Genomic DNA, 14,206 nt, shown 5'->3' on the forward strand with positions numbered 1-14,206 from the left:
ACAATTAAAATGAACAATCAACATATAAAGCAACCTCACGATAAACAAATTCTCATAAACAACAGGAATACATTTTTACATGTCCGAAAGGAGTAGGAAGAAGTATACACTTATATGGTCCTACTCCTTCTCCATAACTCAAACGGTTAACTCAAAATTTAACATATGTACAACTTACAAACAACTACCGCAATGCTATTATGTACACCCCAAATATCCACCCAAATGTAATCAACCAGACCTTTTTCGTGAACGTTTCCTTAGCTCCTGAATAACAATCACGTGAAGTAATTATTTAAGTCTTTAGTTGTCAGCATTTGGCACTTAACTGCAGGTTAATATGGTTCACTGTTATTACAGGCACTCCAACCATTTGTGTGACCGTCTGGGCCGTTCTTAGGCTCCATTTTGACGACACAGGGTAAGTCCAATCTTCACTTTGAATTGAAAAGTAATGTTTTTATAGGCGGACAAATATTGTAAGCGCGTGAAATAAGCACCAAATAGGACCATGGTTATATAAGTGTAGCGATATGTGCCCACAATAAATACTTTTTCTGTCTTATATCATAATGGCCCATTACAATATATACATATATATGTGTGTGTGTGTGTGTGTGTGTGTGTGTGTGTGTGTGTGTGTGTGTGTGTGTGTGTATATGTGTAATTATGTATATATATATATATGATTTGAATATTATATTTGTATTTATATGGCTAATAACATTGATAGGGATGTGGCCTGAGGATCACAGATATTGGAAATCGCTGAATATTTTGTATTATTTTACAGAGAGCTGGTTATGCAAGAAAGAATAAAAGATCTATATGAAAGTGGCAATTCAACTCAATTCAACAAGACACACATTTGATTGAATCAATGTTTTCTTTCAGCTGTTGGGATACCAATGAGAACACCGCCCTCTGGTGGGTGATCAAGGGACCAGTGGTGGCCTCCATCATGGTATGGCAGACCAGTGCTGCATCCAAATTGACAAAGTAGCGTACCATTTAGTATCTGACTGTGTTTAGGATGTCCAAAACGTCATTCCATATGCCGTAGTTAGGCAACTGCGTGGAGCCTCGTGCGGTGGGGGGGCCTCGCGAATTTGTGTGGATTCAATTTATTGTCATAAAAACTCTGCAAAGAAAAAAGCGATCGGCACCGTGATTCACTCACATCCCATAAATATCCCAAAAACCTACAGAGCCCACACAGACCAGGTGGGCGGAGGGGAGGAGCCACGTGCTTGTATTGTTACCTTAGTGGCGAAAACTTCGGTTCTTTTTGGAGATTCTGCATTTTACGTGAATGGAATTCTCGCAGGCTGCTGGTCTTGTGACTCACAGATTTATTTTATTTTAGTCCATGCCGACAACAGAACAAACCAAATATACGTATGTCGTCTGAATTAATTACATAAGATAAATCAACCAGGTGAATTAGCAGCAGTCTGATTATATATGACATTATTCATCGTTCAATATGGGGGATATTATGAAATATTGTAACTGATATTGTATAAAATTACGAATAAATTGCTGTGATAAAATATATTCCTCCATATCTAGTCCTAAAACAGCCATATTGAACGCAATATCCAAAGATATTATATTATTTGGGAGGTAACAGAAAAATAGTCTTCCAATATTTTATATTAAAATCAATCCATTTGTATTTGCACGGGGGAGTACAAACAGGATCAATTCAACTTCTCATATAAGGGTTTGAACACTTTCTGTCCAGTATAATGATGTCATTAACAGCTTACACTTTGGGTGTTAGGGCCTCTGTTTGGGACTCGGGGCTCTCAGCTCTTTTCCTTCCAGATTGGAGTCCCAGTTAAGCCTGCGAGGCGCTGCCGCTAGAGTCGCAGAATTTTTTTTTTCAAATGACTCATTCTCTCGAGTGACTCCCAGACTCCTGAGTTATTGAAAGTTCCTGTCAAGTGAATTCAGTGATTTGTTTTGAAACACATTATACATGTTAGAAAGTACGTAACTGAGAAAACATGGGAAAAGACTGTGAACGATGTAGTGCTGAACTGTCGGATTGGATTGGATTAAATTAGATAGTCTTTATTGCCCCCGAGGGTCAATTTGTTTTGCAAACAGAAGTCAACACATCCAATACACATCATGAAATAGATGAATAAAAAACATAAATTCATATAACATACAGCAGATGTCATCATAATTAAGTTGCAATGTAAACAGTTACAGTTACAGTAAAAACACTAAGAATTCATCAGTCCTTTTTTTATAAAGTGTGCGTTTAACAGCATCCAGGCCTACAGCTTGTTTAGAAACCCAACAGCCGAGGGAACACCGATGTCAAAAATCTGTTTGATTTGGCCCTGCTCGGTAAAGTGTACCTCCTCTCCTGACGGCCGAAGTGGAAGCTCCACACGAAGAGGGCGTTGAGGCTCGGCCAGAATGGCCTTTGCCCTCTGAAACGATTCTCACTTGATGAACATGGCCAAGCTCGTTCGTTTTAGTGCCAATCGACGAGGCGTGGCAAAGTTTAACGGCCTTTCCCGGCCTATTTTTGTTAACGATGCTGAGGTTGCCAAACCTACAAATGACTGAAAAAGTTGAGATTGACTCAATAAAAGATGAGTAAAACATTTTCAAGGGTGATCTGTCAACGTTAAAAACCCTCAACTTTCTTAAGAACGTCTCTGATTGGCCTCTTTGCAGCTGTAGTCAGTGTTGGCATCCATGATGGTGCCCAAGTACCGATATCGGCTGACCGTCTCCACAGCCTGATGTAGATCACATCGGGGCCTCAGACAGAGTGTCATTAACAGCCTCCCAACGCCTTCGGTGATGGGACCCTGGCCCGTGGAACAACCATGGATTCTTTCCATAACGATGGGAACGTTATTCTGTGTTAAAGAGAAGAGCTTTAAAATAAATGCGAAAATACCACATGTTGTCGTGTGGCAGTTTTTAAGAAGCCTGAGTTCTCCGGACGTCCCCTTTCATCATTCTGAATCTGACCGCCCTCAGAAGCGACTCTAAATGTGGCCAGGTCGTCACTGAAATCATGGGAATCGAATCTCAGGTAAAACTGGTTGAACTCCGCTGCCAGCACGGCGTCGGGCTTTTCTAGGGTTAGACACGCCTTTTTCTCTCGTCCTGAATTCCCACCCTGGATTCGATTCCCCTCCAGGCGGAGCGAGAATTGGCATTCTTAAGTTCATCCACTACCTTGTCTTTAAAGCTCATTTTCACCCACCTCTATTTCCCCTTTTCGCCAACTTTTGAGCGTCTCCTTGTTGGTGAATGTACAATGGGTACAATGTCATCGTCTCGGTGGGAACAATCACTTGTTCGCAGAAGGCAATATAGCTTGATACAGTGAAAGTCAGTCCATCTAAAACGGTACAAAAAAATCTTTAAAAACATCCCAGTTGGTACTGTACTCTTTGCACTCAACTTTTCCTCTGCTGAGGGCTGATTGATAGACCGGGGCTAGAAGGACGCAGTTATGGTCAGAAGAGCCTAGTGCCGCCATTGCATAAGATTCATAGGCTGCCTTTATGGTTCCATAGCACAAGTCCAGCACTTTACCATATCTTGTTGGTCAGCTTGCATATTGGTGAAATGACCGAGGGGCTTCCCAAGGCTGCAAGTGTTATTACTGCCCGAGTTTTAATTGTGGGGCGTCAGGGCTTGCTTTGCAAACAGCGCACGAGTTTAACGATGGGGGACGTCGCATCCACCGTGCTGGCTCTCGGATGAATATAAACCACTGTCATAAATACTTGGGGATTTTTACCGCGGCGAGTACAACGGGTGCGATGAAAATGGATACAAGTTCGATGTGAGGGCTACAAATTGATTCCTTCACGGCGGCAGTCTCAAACCAGCGTGAGTTACCGGACGAGCACACGCCCCCTCCCCCGCGCTTTGCCGGTCAGCGGTGCGCCACCGTCAAGCCGGATGAGCTGACCAAAGATTCTGGATCAAGTCACGATGCTTTCACCCGCTTTCAGTCAACGCGATGGCACAAGCGTCGTTGTCCTCCGGCATGCGCGACTCTTTGACTTTATTCCTCGGCGACCGCGTGTTTTCCGAGGGTAACAGAGGGAAGCGGCAGGCGGCGCAGCTCGAGTCTGGGATGTGTCGCACTCCTCCTCTCCCGTCGCGCTTCCTCGCTCGTGGCGCTGTCCGCCGTCTCGAATGAGCAACTCCGCGTTTGCAAATCTCCGGCGGAATGGCGTCGGGGTAGAGTCCCCGCGTTTGAATCGCCGCATCGGGTGAGAAATTCATTCATTCAGACTATAGTGGGATAAAAATAAATTAAATTATTAATAGTACTTAACATATTTATAACCTTTTATTGTCCCATTTCCTTCTGACTGTGTGAAGAGCGTTTTGAACGGTTCAGTTAAAATTCTCATTTTGTTTCGTAGGCATGCTTGCATTAAGTGAGGTGGAGAAGGGCCTCACATTGGTCCTGCCTGGGGCCTCCAAATCACTAAGACTGCCCCTGAGTATACTGCAATAGTATACAAAAGTACCAGGGTGCCATACCAAATCTGGAGAAATATAGTAGGCAAACACTGCACACAACACTCGTAAGATCATCCCATAAGTGATTTTGGATTTGTAAAGCTGTTTTTTTTTTTTTAAAGCATATTTTACTAGCCTGGCATCGATAGACTAATTCTCTGCTGACTCTCTTTCCAACGGGCGCAGACCAAAATGTCTCCGGACCCAATTGGACAGACCTATATTCCCGGCGGATAAAAAGAAACAAAAACAAAAACGAAAAACGTAGGAGTTGATCACCGATTAACGATTTAATCGTAAATCGGCCCAAGCCCATCAGATAGACTTACAACCAATCAGAGGATTCGACAGACCTACAACCAATCAGAGCATTGGATAGACCTACAACCAATCAGAGCATTGGATGGATCTACAACCAATCAGAACACTGGATAGACCTACAACCAATCAGAGCAATGAAAGGTGTGACGTGAAGCTGAACAAGTGAGTTGGTAAATTAACTTTTACAAAATCCTGTCGGAAGATCGGCAAACACATCTTTCTTATCGACAAAAGGTTTTTCTAGAAAATTCACCGTCCAGTTTGTTTAATACAGCCACGATAGCGAATTCAACAGACCGCTCCACGTCAACGGCAGCCATCTTGATTGTTTACGAAAAGTAATCATATTTTCATTGACAAAATGACAAAATTTTCCGCCTGAAAAGAAAGAGAAAAGGAAAGGCTCCTCTGCATCGCCATCGTATCAAACCCGCCCAATATTAGATAAAAGGTTGTGGTGGAAATCAGTTTGAACGGGAGGGTGGCTAGACGTATTCTGCAGAGCAAACAAAATGAGCTGCAGATGGGTGTGGTCTCCGGCGACTGTTTTACAGCAGTCAGTTCACTTTTGTACAAAATGGCGTTTTTTTGCAAACAGACCCTTCAAACTCTTCCAATGAAAACGCTTAATACTCTCCACCGTTTGCGTTGCGTTCTCCTCGCAGATCAATTTCGTCCTGTTCATCGGGATCATCATCATTCTGGTCCAGAAGCTGCAGTCCCCTGATATCGGAGGAAATGAATCCAGCATTTACCTGTAAGTTGCTTGAAGCTTTTAGTCAATAAACGGGCATGTATTAATGCTGCCGTTTGCCATTGTTGTGGCAGGCATCAGACGCATCCTGCGTCTCTCCCTGAAACCAGGTTGTATATCATTCTGTCGTTTTTGAGAGCTTCAGCCTCATTAGCTAGGAGTGTGTGTTGTGTAGAATCAGTATTAATTAGTTCGTTTGTTAATTAGTCTGTAATAATATATGTAGAAAAATACTTCAGAGAGAGAAATTCTCATCAGTCAAGACCTTTGCGGGTATGAGGTGAGCGTGTGCTGTGTGTGTGTGTGTGTGTGTGTGTGTGTGTGTGTGTGTGTGTGTGTGTGTGTGTGTGTGTGTGTGTGTGTGCGTGTGTGCCTGTGTGTGTGTGTGTGCGTGTGTGTGTGTGTGTGCCTGTGTGCGTGTGTGTGCGTCTATCTGCATTGATATGTGTACGTTTGCCTGTCTGTGTTTGTGTGTGTACAGTATACGTGTGTACAGTATGCGTGTGTGTCAGTGACATTGTGACCGTGAGTGCAGATGTGGTTTGTAGGCGTGCCCCTGTGTGTGCCTGTGTTTATGTCTCTACAGGTGTGTGATAGTGTTTATCTGGATTTGTGTTTGTGTGTGTGTGTTTGTGTGTGTGTGTGTGTGTGTGTGTGTGTGTGTGTGTGTGTGTGTGTGTGTGTGTGTGTGTGTCTCAGTGCATTTATATACGCGCGTGCGTGCGTGCGTGTGTGTGTGTGTGTGTGTGTGTGTGTGTGTGTGTGTGTGCGCGTGTGTGCGTGTGTGTGTGTGTGTGTGTTCCAGAGACTGTCTATCCCTAAAGACATTGTCCTTGTTGTGCTGTTGTGTGTCTTTGTGCTGTGTAGCAGCTGTGCTCAGAAATGCTTCAGTGAGCCCACTCAGGCTGTGCAGCATTCGTGCAGGATGTCAGAGTTATCCACCATTACTCTGTAAGTGTGTGTGAGTGTGTGTGTGTGTGCGTGCGTGCGTGTGTGCGTGTGTGCGTGTGTGTGTGTGTGTGTGTGTGTGTGTGTGTGTGTGTGTGTGTGTGTGTGCAAAAAGTGTGCAATTGGGTGCGAGCAAGAGTGTGCACAAACACGGGTTGCTGTTTTTTTGCACGCACATGTGTTTGGATTGTATGTGTGCGTCTGGCAGGTTGTGTACATGCCTGCTAGTCACACCAGGGGTTCACACACGTTTACCCCCACCTGGCCCCGTTTTCCCAAGTGCACACCCGGTTAAAGCTTGCTTCACACCTAAAACGACAAACAACAGGAACAAACCGAAAGTCCATTCATTCCGATTGATAGTCGGATTCCTCACGCGGAGTGCTGCAACGCGCGGCGGAGTTTCCGCGTTCGATCGAGGCGCCGGGACGCGTTCAAATTGATTTTATTTATTCAATTATTTTTTTATCTTTGTTCGCACACTATATAAAGTGGGTTTTCATTCAGGAACATGGTAAACGTCCAGCAACGCAAACAACTCCTTGTTGTTCCGGAAAAAAAACGAGATCTCACTGACGTGTTCTCTGTGACGCGAAACTCAGAACTCAGGACGCAGTTCACCCGACGGCCACTCGGGGAGGAGCCGACCGTCGGATATGACGACGCATTCGATGTGAAGCAAGCTTTAAGCTCTGACCCTGAAAGAAAATGGAGAATGCTGTGTCTGATCAGAGAAACCCAGCATTATGATATTAATTTCAGCTGAAAATAATATAAAATCCAGCAAAAAGAATATTTTTTTTGAAAACGGGGAGCTGTGACTGCATTTCACCGTCAATATACCGTCACACACACAATACCTTCACCCGAGGTGAACACACACACAATACCGTCGTATTGTGTGTGTGTTCCTTTTACGTCTACCCGCGCCCCCCCCCCCCCCCCCATTTCTCTACTGTTTTACTGCATGTCTAATGCCATTTTTCTCCCTCTGCATGATCCACACCGTAGATATAAGGAAACAAAACGTAGCTGCCATGCCAAAAACAAGGGCGCGGCGGTCAGGCTGCAACCTTGCCATGTCATGGCTTCCGTGTGACGTCGCCACTTCCATCTCCCTTCATAGTCAAGATGTCCCCGAAAATGTGTTGACGTGGAATGAATGAGCGTTTCCTCTCGTCTTCATCGAAAACGAGACACCCGACGGTGACGCCGCTGTGTTTTCTCAAACGCTGTAAATGGCCGTGTGTGTGTTGCACAGGCGTCTGGCGCGCTCCACCCTCCTGCTCATCCCGCTGTTTGGTATTCACTACACCGTGTTCGCCTTCTCGCCCGAGGACGTCAGCAAGAGGGAGAGGCTGGTGTTCGAGCTGGGCCTTGGATCTTTTCAGGTGCGGAAACCTGGGTCTTTTTTCGGCGTCTCCTCATTTAGAAAAGCTTCCCTCCGCCGCCCCCTCCTTCCACTCACGAGATACATAAGATAGAGATTTTACATGACCAAAAAGAGAAAATAAGATAACCGTCAGTGAGTTCAGTCGTTCACATGATGGTGAATGATAGTGATTCTGAAATCCTGTTGAATTTACAAAACGCAATTCTCCCGCCCTGTTTTATTTTTCTGTGGTATTAAAAGTTTTAATTTATAGCAGGAAATGTTGCACATGATGTTTTCTTTATTTGTTAAAATATATATATATATATATTTTTTTTTTTTTTTTTAACTTTTTTAAACTGTTTTCTTTATACATTGTTTTCCATGTGATTTTATTTGTATGAGTAAAAGTACCATACAAATAAAATATAATAACAATAATAATAATAATAATAATAATAATAATAATAATAATAATTCAAGACAGCAGAAAACAATTAACAAAAATGTATATATTTAACTAGTAAAAAATCCACAATTGATAGCCACAACTTTGCAAGAATAAAGCCTAAATAACCAACAACAAAACCTAGATAACAATATGTACATATGGCACACATCTGTAGGCACCATTAAGAATTCCTGCCCACAAAACACTCACCTGGAAGGAACCAAAATTGTCCAGGAGCCATTGCTTTCGGATACAAATACAACACAAAACTAAACTTTCACCGAACATTCGATTTGCTCAATTGGATTCTCAGTCATGATATCGACAGTAAATGTTTCTGGAAGGAAGCCTTTTGACACGACCACGTCACTGCCCGCAGTCATAGTCGCGCGGCCTCCTGTCCGCCGCAGCGGCGCGCCCTTTACTTAGAAAGACTGACGATAAAGGTCAGCCAATTGATGCAAATTGATGCTCTCAACCTTGTGCTGCTGACCTGTCGCGCTCTTCTTTCAGTTCCGGCTTCCTCTGCTTTCTTCTCCGCAGGGCTTTGTGGTGGCGGTCCTCTATTGTTTCCTCAATGGCGAGGTAAGCCTCCGTTGCGGTTTACAAAACACGCTCGAAATGGCCTCGCTTTTGTTGGTTGGATATGCATTTTCTTTTTTTATTGTCACACAGTTGAGCTGAGGTGAAACATTCCAGGTTCGGACGGTTAATAATGACTGTTTTGATCGTAGTTTCAATGTTTTCTCCATAACTATACACAACCTGTATAGAAAGGTAAGGAATTTCATATCTAACAACAAAAGTCTCCTCACATTGGGGCCCGAGAGACAAAATGTTATCATGTGGGGGTGCATGGACTAATCCGTATCAAATTGAAAGCGCTGCACCCTTCTTTTTCGCGGAGCCGGTGTACAGCCGAAAGTGCGATTTAAAAGGTGAAGCCGTGGAGTTTCTCCCCGTAGGTGCAGTCGGAGATCAAGAGGAAATGGCGTAGCTGGACGGTCAACCGGTACTTTGCCGTGGACCTGAAGCAGCAGAGGCACCCGTCGCTGGCGAGCAGCGGCGTGAACGGCGGCACTCAGCTCTCCATCCTGAGCAAGAGCAGCTCCCAAATCCGCGTGTCCAGCCCCCAGGCAGAGAGCGGCAACCTCAGCCTGCCCACCTGAGCGCCAGGCGGGTCGGCACCGGCTCGCCCTCACGCCCTTCTGAAAGCCCACGTCCAGACCAACGGGAGCACACACCAAAGTGGAACCAACCCCCGACCAACCCAACCCAAACCCCCGACCCCTCTAAAACCAACCAGGTGATCGACTATCGAGTCAGAAACGATTTGGTCCATTCGACCTTTAGCCGAGGTGGAATCCATGAAATCCAAGCTCATTTATCTGACGACTTTAATGGCACAACGCACTCTCGTTGGGTGCTTTTTTTTTTTTTTTTTTTTTATGTTACGGTTAAAAAGTGTTTCTGAAATTTTGCAGGCATTTCAGTCGGCGCCGTTCTATTTTACGCGCGGTTCTTTGAGGAAGTGGGAAAAAAATTTAAAATACTCTCCGTCTGCAGGTTTCATTCAAACTGTCGTGCCATTTGTAGTTGAAGCTAAACGTACGTATTTGCCAAAAAAAAAAAAAAAAGAAAAAGGACGCGTTAACAGGAGTGGAGGCGTAGCTGAGTTTTGTGGGTGGCTCTCTTGACGTGTGCTTCAAAGTGCCATGCCGGTTGCCTGGAACGGATCCGCCGTCGGATCCCAAATTAAACCGCAACCAAACCTTTGCCTTGCTTGTACAAATGCGATTTCAATGCTTTGTCTTTAAATCTACATTTGTTTTTTCTATCGATCAGCCATACGTACAGAGTATGTCAAAAACGAAAAAATATATTTCGGGGAAAAAAAACAAAAACAACCTCCTGGGTTGATACTGTAACTTGTAAATAGTTTGGATTTTGTGGTGTCTGGGTTTTATTTCATGTTTATCCTTAAGGGTTGCTATTTTTATTTATTTTTTTCATTGAAGATGCATTGTAAAGACCTTTTCGACAAAAAAGGAACTGGAGCTCAAATCTGTAGACTTCATCACGCGTCCCGAGGCCCGAAAACACGGCACTGAGAACCCCCCTCGCCCTGTTCTGAACTAGGAGAAAACAGCCTTTCACCTTTTATTACCTTGTAGGGAAGATGACATCACCCTTCTTTTATAATAGATAATAGATAGAACACTTCACTTGAACGTCTTTGCAGATCACTGAAAAAGGAATCCATTTTATTAGGGTAATTCGTTTTAGAAAAATACAAAGATAACAACAACAACAACAACAACAACAATAGTAATAGTAATAGTAATAGTAATAATTATAATAATAATAATAATAATAATGAAAGCTTCCCCTTTACCATGTGCCAGAATGATGCAAATAGGCTAGGATAGAATGGGATGGATGGAGGGATGGATGGATGGATGGTATGAATAGGATGGATGGGATTGGGTGGATGAATGGGATGATGAGATTGATGGGGTGGGATGATGGGATGGGTTAGGATAGGATGGCAAAGACTAATGTAACGTTCATCTTTCCATGTTAAATTGTTGTTTTTTTCCGGAAAGAAACAGCTGAACTTATACGCATATATCTATATAAACGTACCAAAGTGCCTAGTCAGTGAGAATTAGCTAAAACATTGATTAAGGACTAACAGTTGAACATTTAAACGGAAGAAGAGTATTTTTCACCAACAACAAAAAAACAAAATAATCATGCGTTAATTTTCATCAGAATGTATAGAATGGTGTATCAGCCGCTTTTTCACAATTTAAGATGCCTTTTAAAACACTTGCTCTATTTTTTGCTCTGTGATTCTGGGAAAGGGTAAAAATCCGAGCTCCGTGTTTTATTTGCTTGTCGTCCCGTTGCCGTCCTTCTCCCTGGGGAAATAATCAATTGTGTACCAGTGATGTCTCCTGATACGAAAAACAACGACCGCATCTTAACTGCACTTATTCTTTCATGTCGGTATCGCACGACTCAACGGGATCACAAAACCAATTTCAGTTTGGCCCCCGGAACAAAGAAAGGAGGCAGAAACTTAAAAAAAAAAAAAAAAAAGCATCCGCCCGGAAACCAAACCTCCTGTACATGCACGCTAAAAAAGGAAAAATGTTTTTTTATGCGATCGCTATTGACAATCCCTTGCTTCTTTCTTTGCTTTGTTGTGATTAACTATGTTTCCTCCACAAAAAAAAACTAACAAAAAAAAAGAATAACCACACATACAAAATATATCTTTTGTACTGTGCTTATTGGTTCACATTGAAATGGAAACAGAATGTATTATATGCTAAAATACGACATTGTGAATATGAAGATAGGGGTTTGTATTATGTGGTGCTGTTATATTGTCTTAGCATTCTAGCCGATTTGTGTGTTCTTGTAAATAAGTGATCGCCGGTGATCGATGACGGATGTATCGGTGACAGATGTATCGATGGTATTGATCAATGTCGACTCCAGGCTTGCAGCATTAAGTGCCATAAATCTACACGACATTCATCCATTTGTAGCCCAAATGTACAAATGCAAAACAATTTAGAATGATGCGAAAGGGCCTATATGTACAGTATGATGTTGTGATCTACTGCAGCCGGGAATTATTCAATAAACATTTATATATAATTAAAAAAAAAATGTAATAAAAAAAAAAAAAGCTGACGATATAGAACAAGTCTTGTAGGTAGGAAAAAAACAAAAAACAACATCTTGTGAAGGGCATGTCATTTTCAACACAAGGGCGGATCTCCAAAAAACGGCTTATAGTAATAATAATCAGACCGACGCAACAAATCGATAATGCAGAGGAATGGAAACTTCCAGGTTCAGGAAAAAAAAAAAAAGAATCATGCCACGTTTTTTGCTCCAGCCGTGCACTGATCAGCCGCTTACGAACTTTAGTTGGATCTTTTGGTTGATGTTGATCAGTGATGTTTTTTTGTTCTTTTTATTTTACTGTATTTAAGCACAATTTTTCAAGTATCTCCTGAAGTATATTCGGCAGACAGATGCCACTGGATATGATAAGAGGGCCTACTTTTAATTTTAGTACTTTTAAGAGCAAGTCAGTTTATGCTTTTATTGGAGTAGAAATGAGCATTAAAGCCAATGTGGTCCTTTCACTTCTACTTGTAATTTTCTGCCACTTTGAATGAATTAAAAATTCCGAGTACTTCTTCCACCACTGCCTTGACGTAACTGTACCCACGCGGCTGACTCAGAATCCGGGAGCGGAATTCTTACTTCTCTGAACCAGGATTTTCCACCTCTTGAAGCAAAGAGCGCAAAGTCTGCGGTGGCTCATAGTGTTGAAAATGCTGCGTCCTTGGCGTCGGTGCGGGTGTGTCAACGGTAGAAGACAGGGTTCGGGTGGAGGAAACGGTGTAAAAAATAAAAATAAAAAATACGGCGCACGACGTAGAGCGGGCGTGTGCCCGTCGCAAACCTTGGGGCGGTGGGGGAGGTGGGGCTGAATTGGAAATGATTCTGCTGCTTCTTGCGTGTTCTATCACCAGCCATCACTCTGAGCGTATACGACTCAGATGGGAAACGACCATGTCTCAAAGCTGTTACTGTCTGAGAAAACAGGAGCGGGAGCCGCTCTTTCGATTGTGATTATCGTGTTATTTTGGCCGCCCACCACTGGGTGACAGCCAAGCGTCGGGTTTGTATTGATTTTTTTTTATAGTTTCTTAGCGGTGTAAAATACTTTGTTTTTTAGTGGAATTAGCATTGTGAGCTCTGTGAAGTTATTATTATAATTTTTATTACTATTATTATTATTATTATTATTATTATTATTATTATTATATTACAAATACAAATTAGAAAAATATAATTAATAATATTTAGTGTTTTTATTTTATCACATTATTTAATTTCTTATTTTATTTTGGGGAGTTGGTGATGGTAATGGTACAAATGGACTCACAGGTCTTTTGTTGTTGTTGTTGTTGTTGTTGTTGTTGTTGCTGTTGTTGCTGTTGTTGTTGTTGTTGTTGTTGCTGTTGCTGTTAATCAGAACAGAGGTTTATCCCTTTGAAAACTTTTATTCCATTCCAGCATAATGAGTTGGGGTTTGTTTTTTTTCTTTGGGTATTCTACGTTTCTAGGAGGATAAATAGTTTTGTCTTTCCTCATAAAGTTTTCTAATGAGTTAACCACACAAATAAAAAATATAAAAAAATAAATGACACGGAGCAAACAACAGACACACACTACACACACACTGATCTTTGATGCATGTGGCAAGTAAAAGCTCTTGAAATTGAAATAACTAACTGTCTGAGCTGCCGTTCATTTTAACAGTTGTGCCTGTTGAGCTTGTAAAGGTGTCGTGCTACGAGTGTACATGTTTATATTTGGGTGTAATACGAGTGTGTGCGTGTGAGAGCTCTTCATGGTTGCCATTAATTCTGAATGTACTGTGCCATCAGCTGCTCCTAAACGTTGCCTGCTATCGACCGCCATGGTGTACAAATGATGTCCCCTCTTGACCAGACGTATATGTAAATACTTTTCTTTGCACACGGTTTGTCCTCTCGATAAATACCTGTGATTACTGTGACGTTTACTTTATACAACTTCGTTTTTGACCCTCTGTGGAATAATGAAATATGTGTCACTATGAGTGTTTAAAAGAAAGGAGTGTTAAAAGGCAGTGAGAATGTATCAGTGTCTGTGTGTGTGTGTGTGTGTGTGTGTGTGTGTGTGTGTGTGTGTGTGTGTGTGTGTGTGTGTGTGTGTGCGTGCGCGTGCGTGTTACAACCCGCCATTAATGACCAAATTGTAA

General features: G+C 42.5%; 1 protein-coding gene across 1 annotated transcript in view; it reads left to right on the forward strand.

The window, feature by feature from the left end:
* Positions 1 to 9,536, forward strand: part of LOC307238206 (pituitary adenylate cyclase-activating polypeptide type I receptor-like) — a gene marked incomplete at its 3' end in the record, with an annotated part of 27,987 nt that extends 18,451 nt beyond the window's left edge. The window contains exons 8-14 of the mRNA XM_080011103.1: positions 361 to 421; positions 895 to 964; positions 5,508 to 5,599; positions 6,464 to 6,547; positions 7,806 to 7,935; positions 8,911 to 8,952; positions 9,333 to 9,536. Of these exons, the coding sequence (XP_079867229.1) occupies positions 361 to 421; positions 895 to 964; positions 5,508 to 5,599; positions 6,464 to 6,547; positions 7,806 to 7,935; positions 8,911 to 8,952; positions 9,333 to 9,536 (683 nt within the window). The remainder of the gene's footprint in view (positions 1 to 360; positions 422 to 894; positions 965 to 5,507; positions 5,600 to 6,463; positions 6,548 to 7,805; positions 7,936 to 8,910; positions 8,953 to 9,332) is intronic.
* Positions 9,537 to 14,206: the final 4,670 nt, after the last annotated feature.

This window comes from Zeus faber, assembly GCF_960531495.2.
Source record: "Zeus faber genome assembly, chromosome: 12".
Taxonomy (NCBI): domain Eukaryota; kingdom Metazoa; phylum Chordata; class Actinopteri; order Zeiformes; family Zeidae; genus Zeus; species Zeus faber.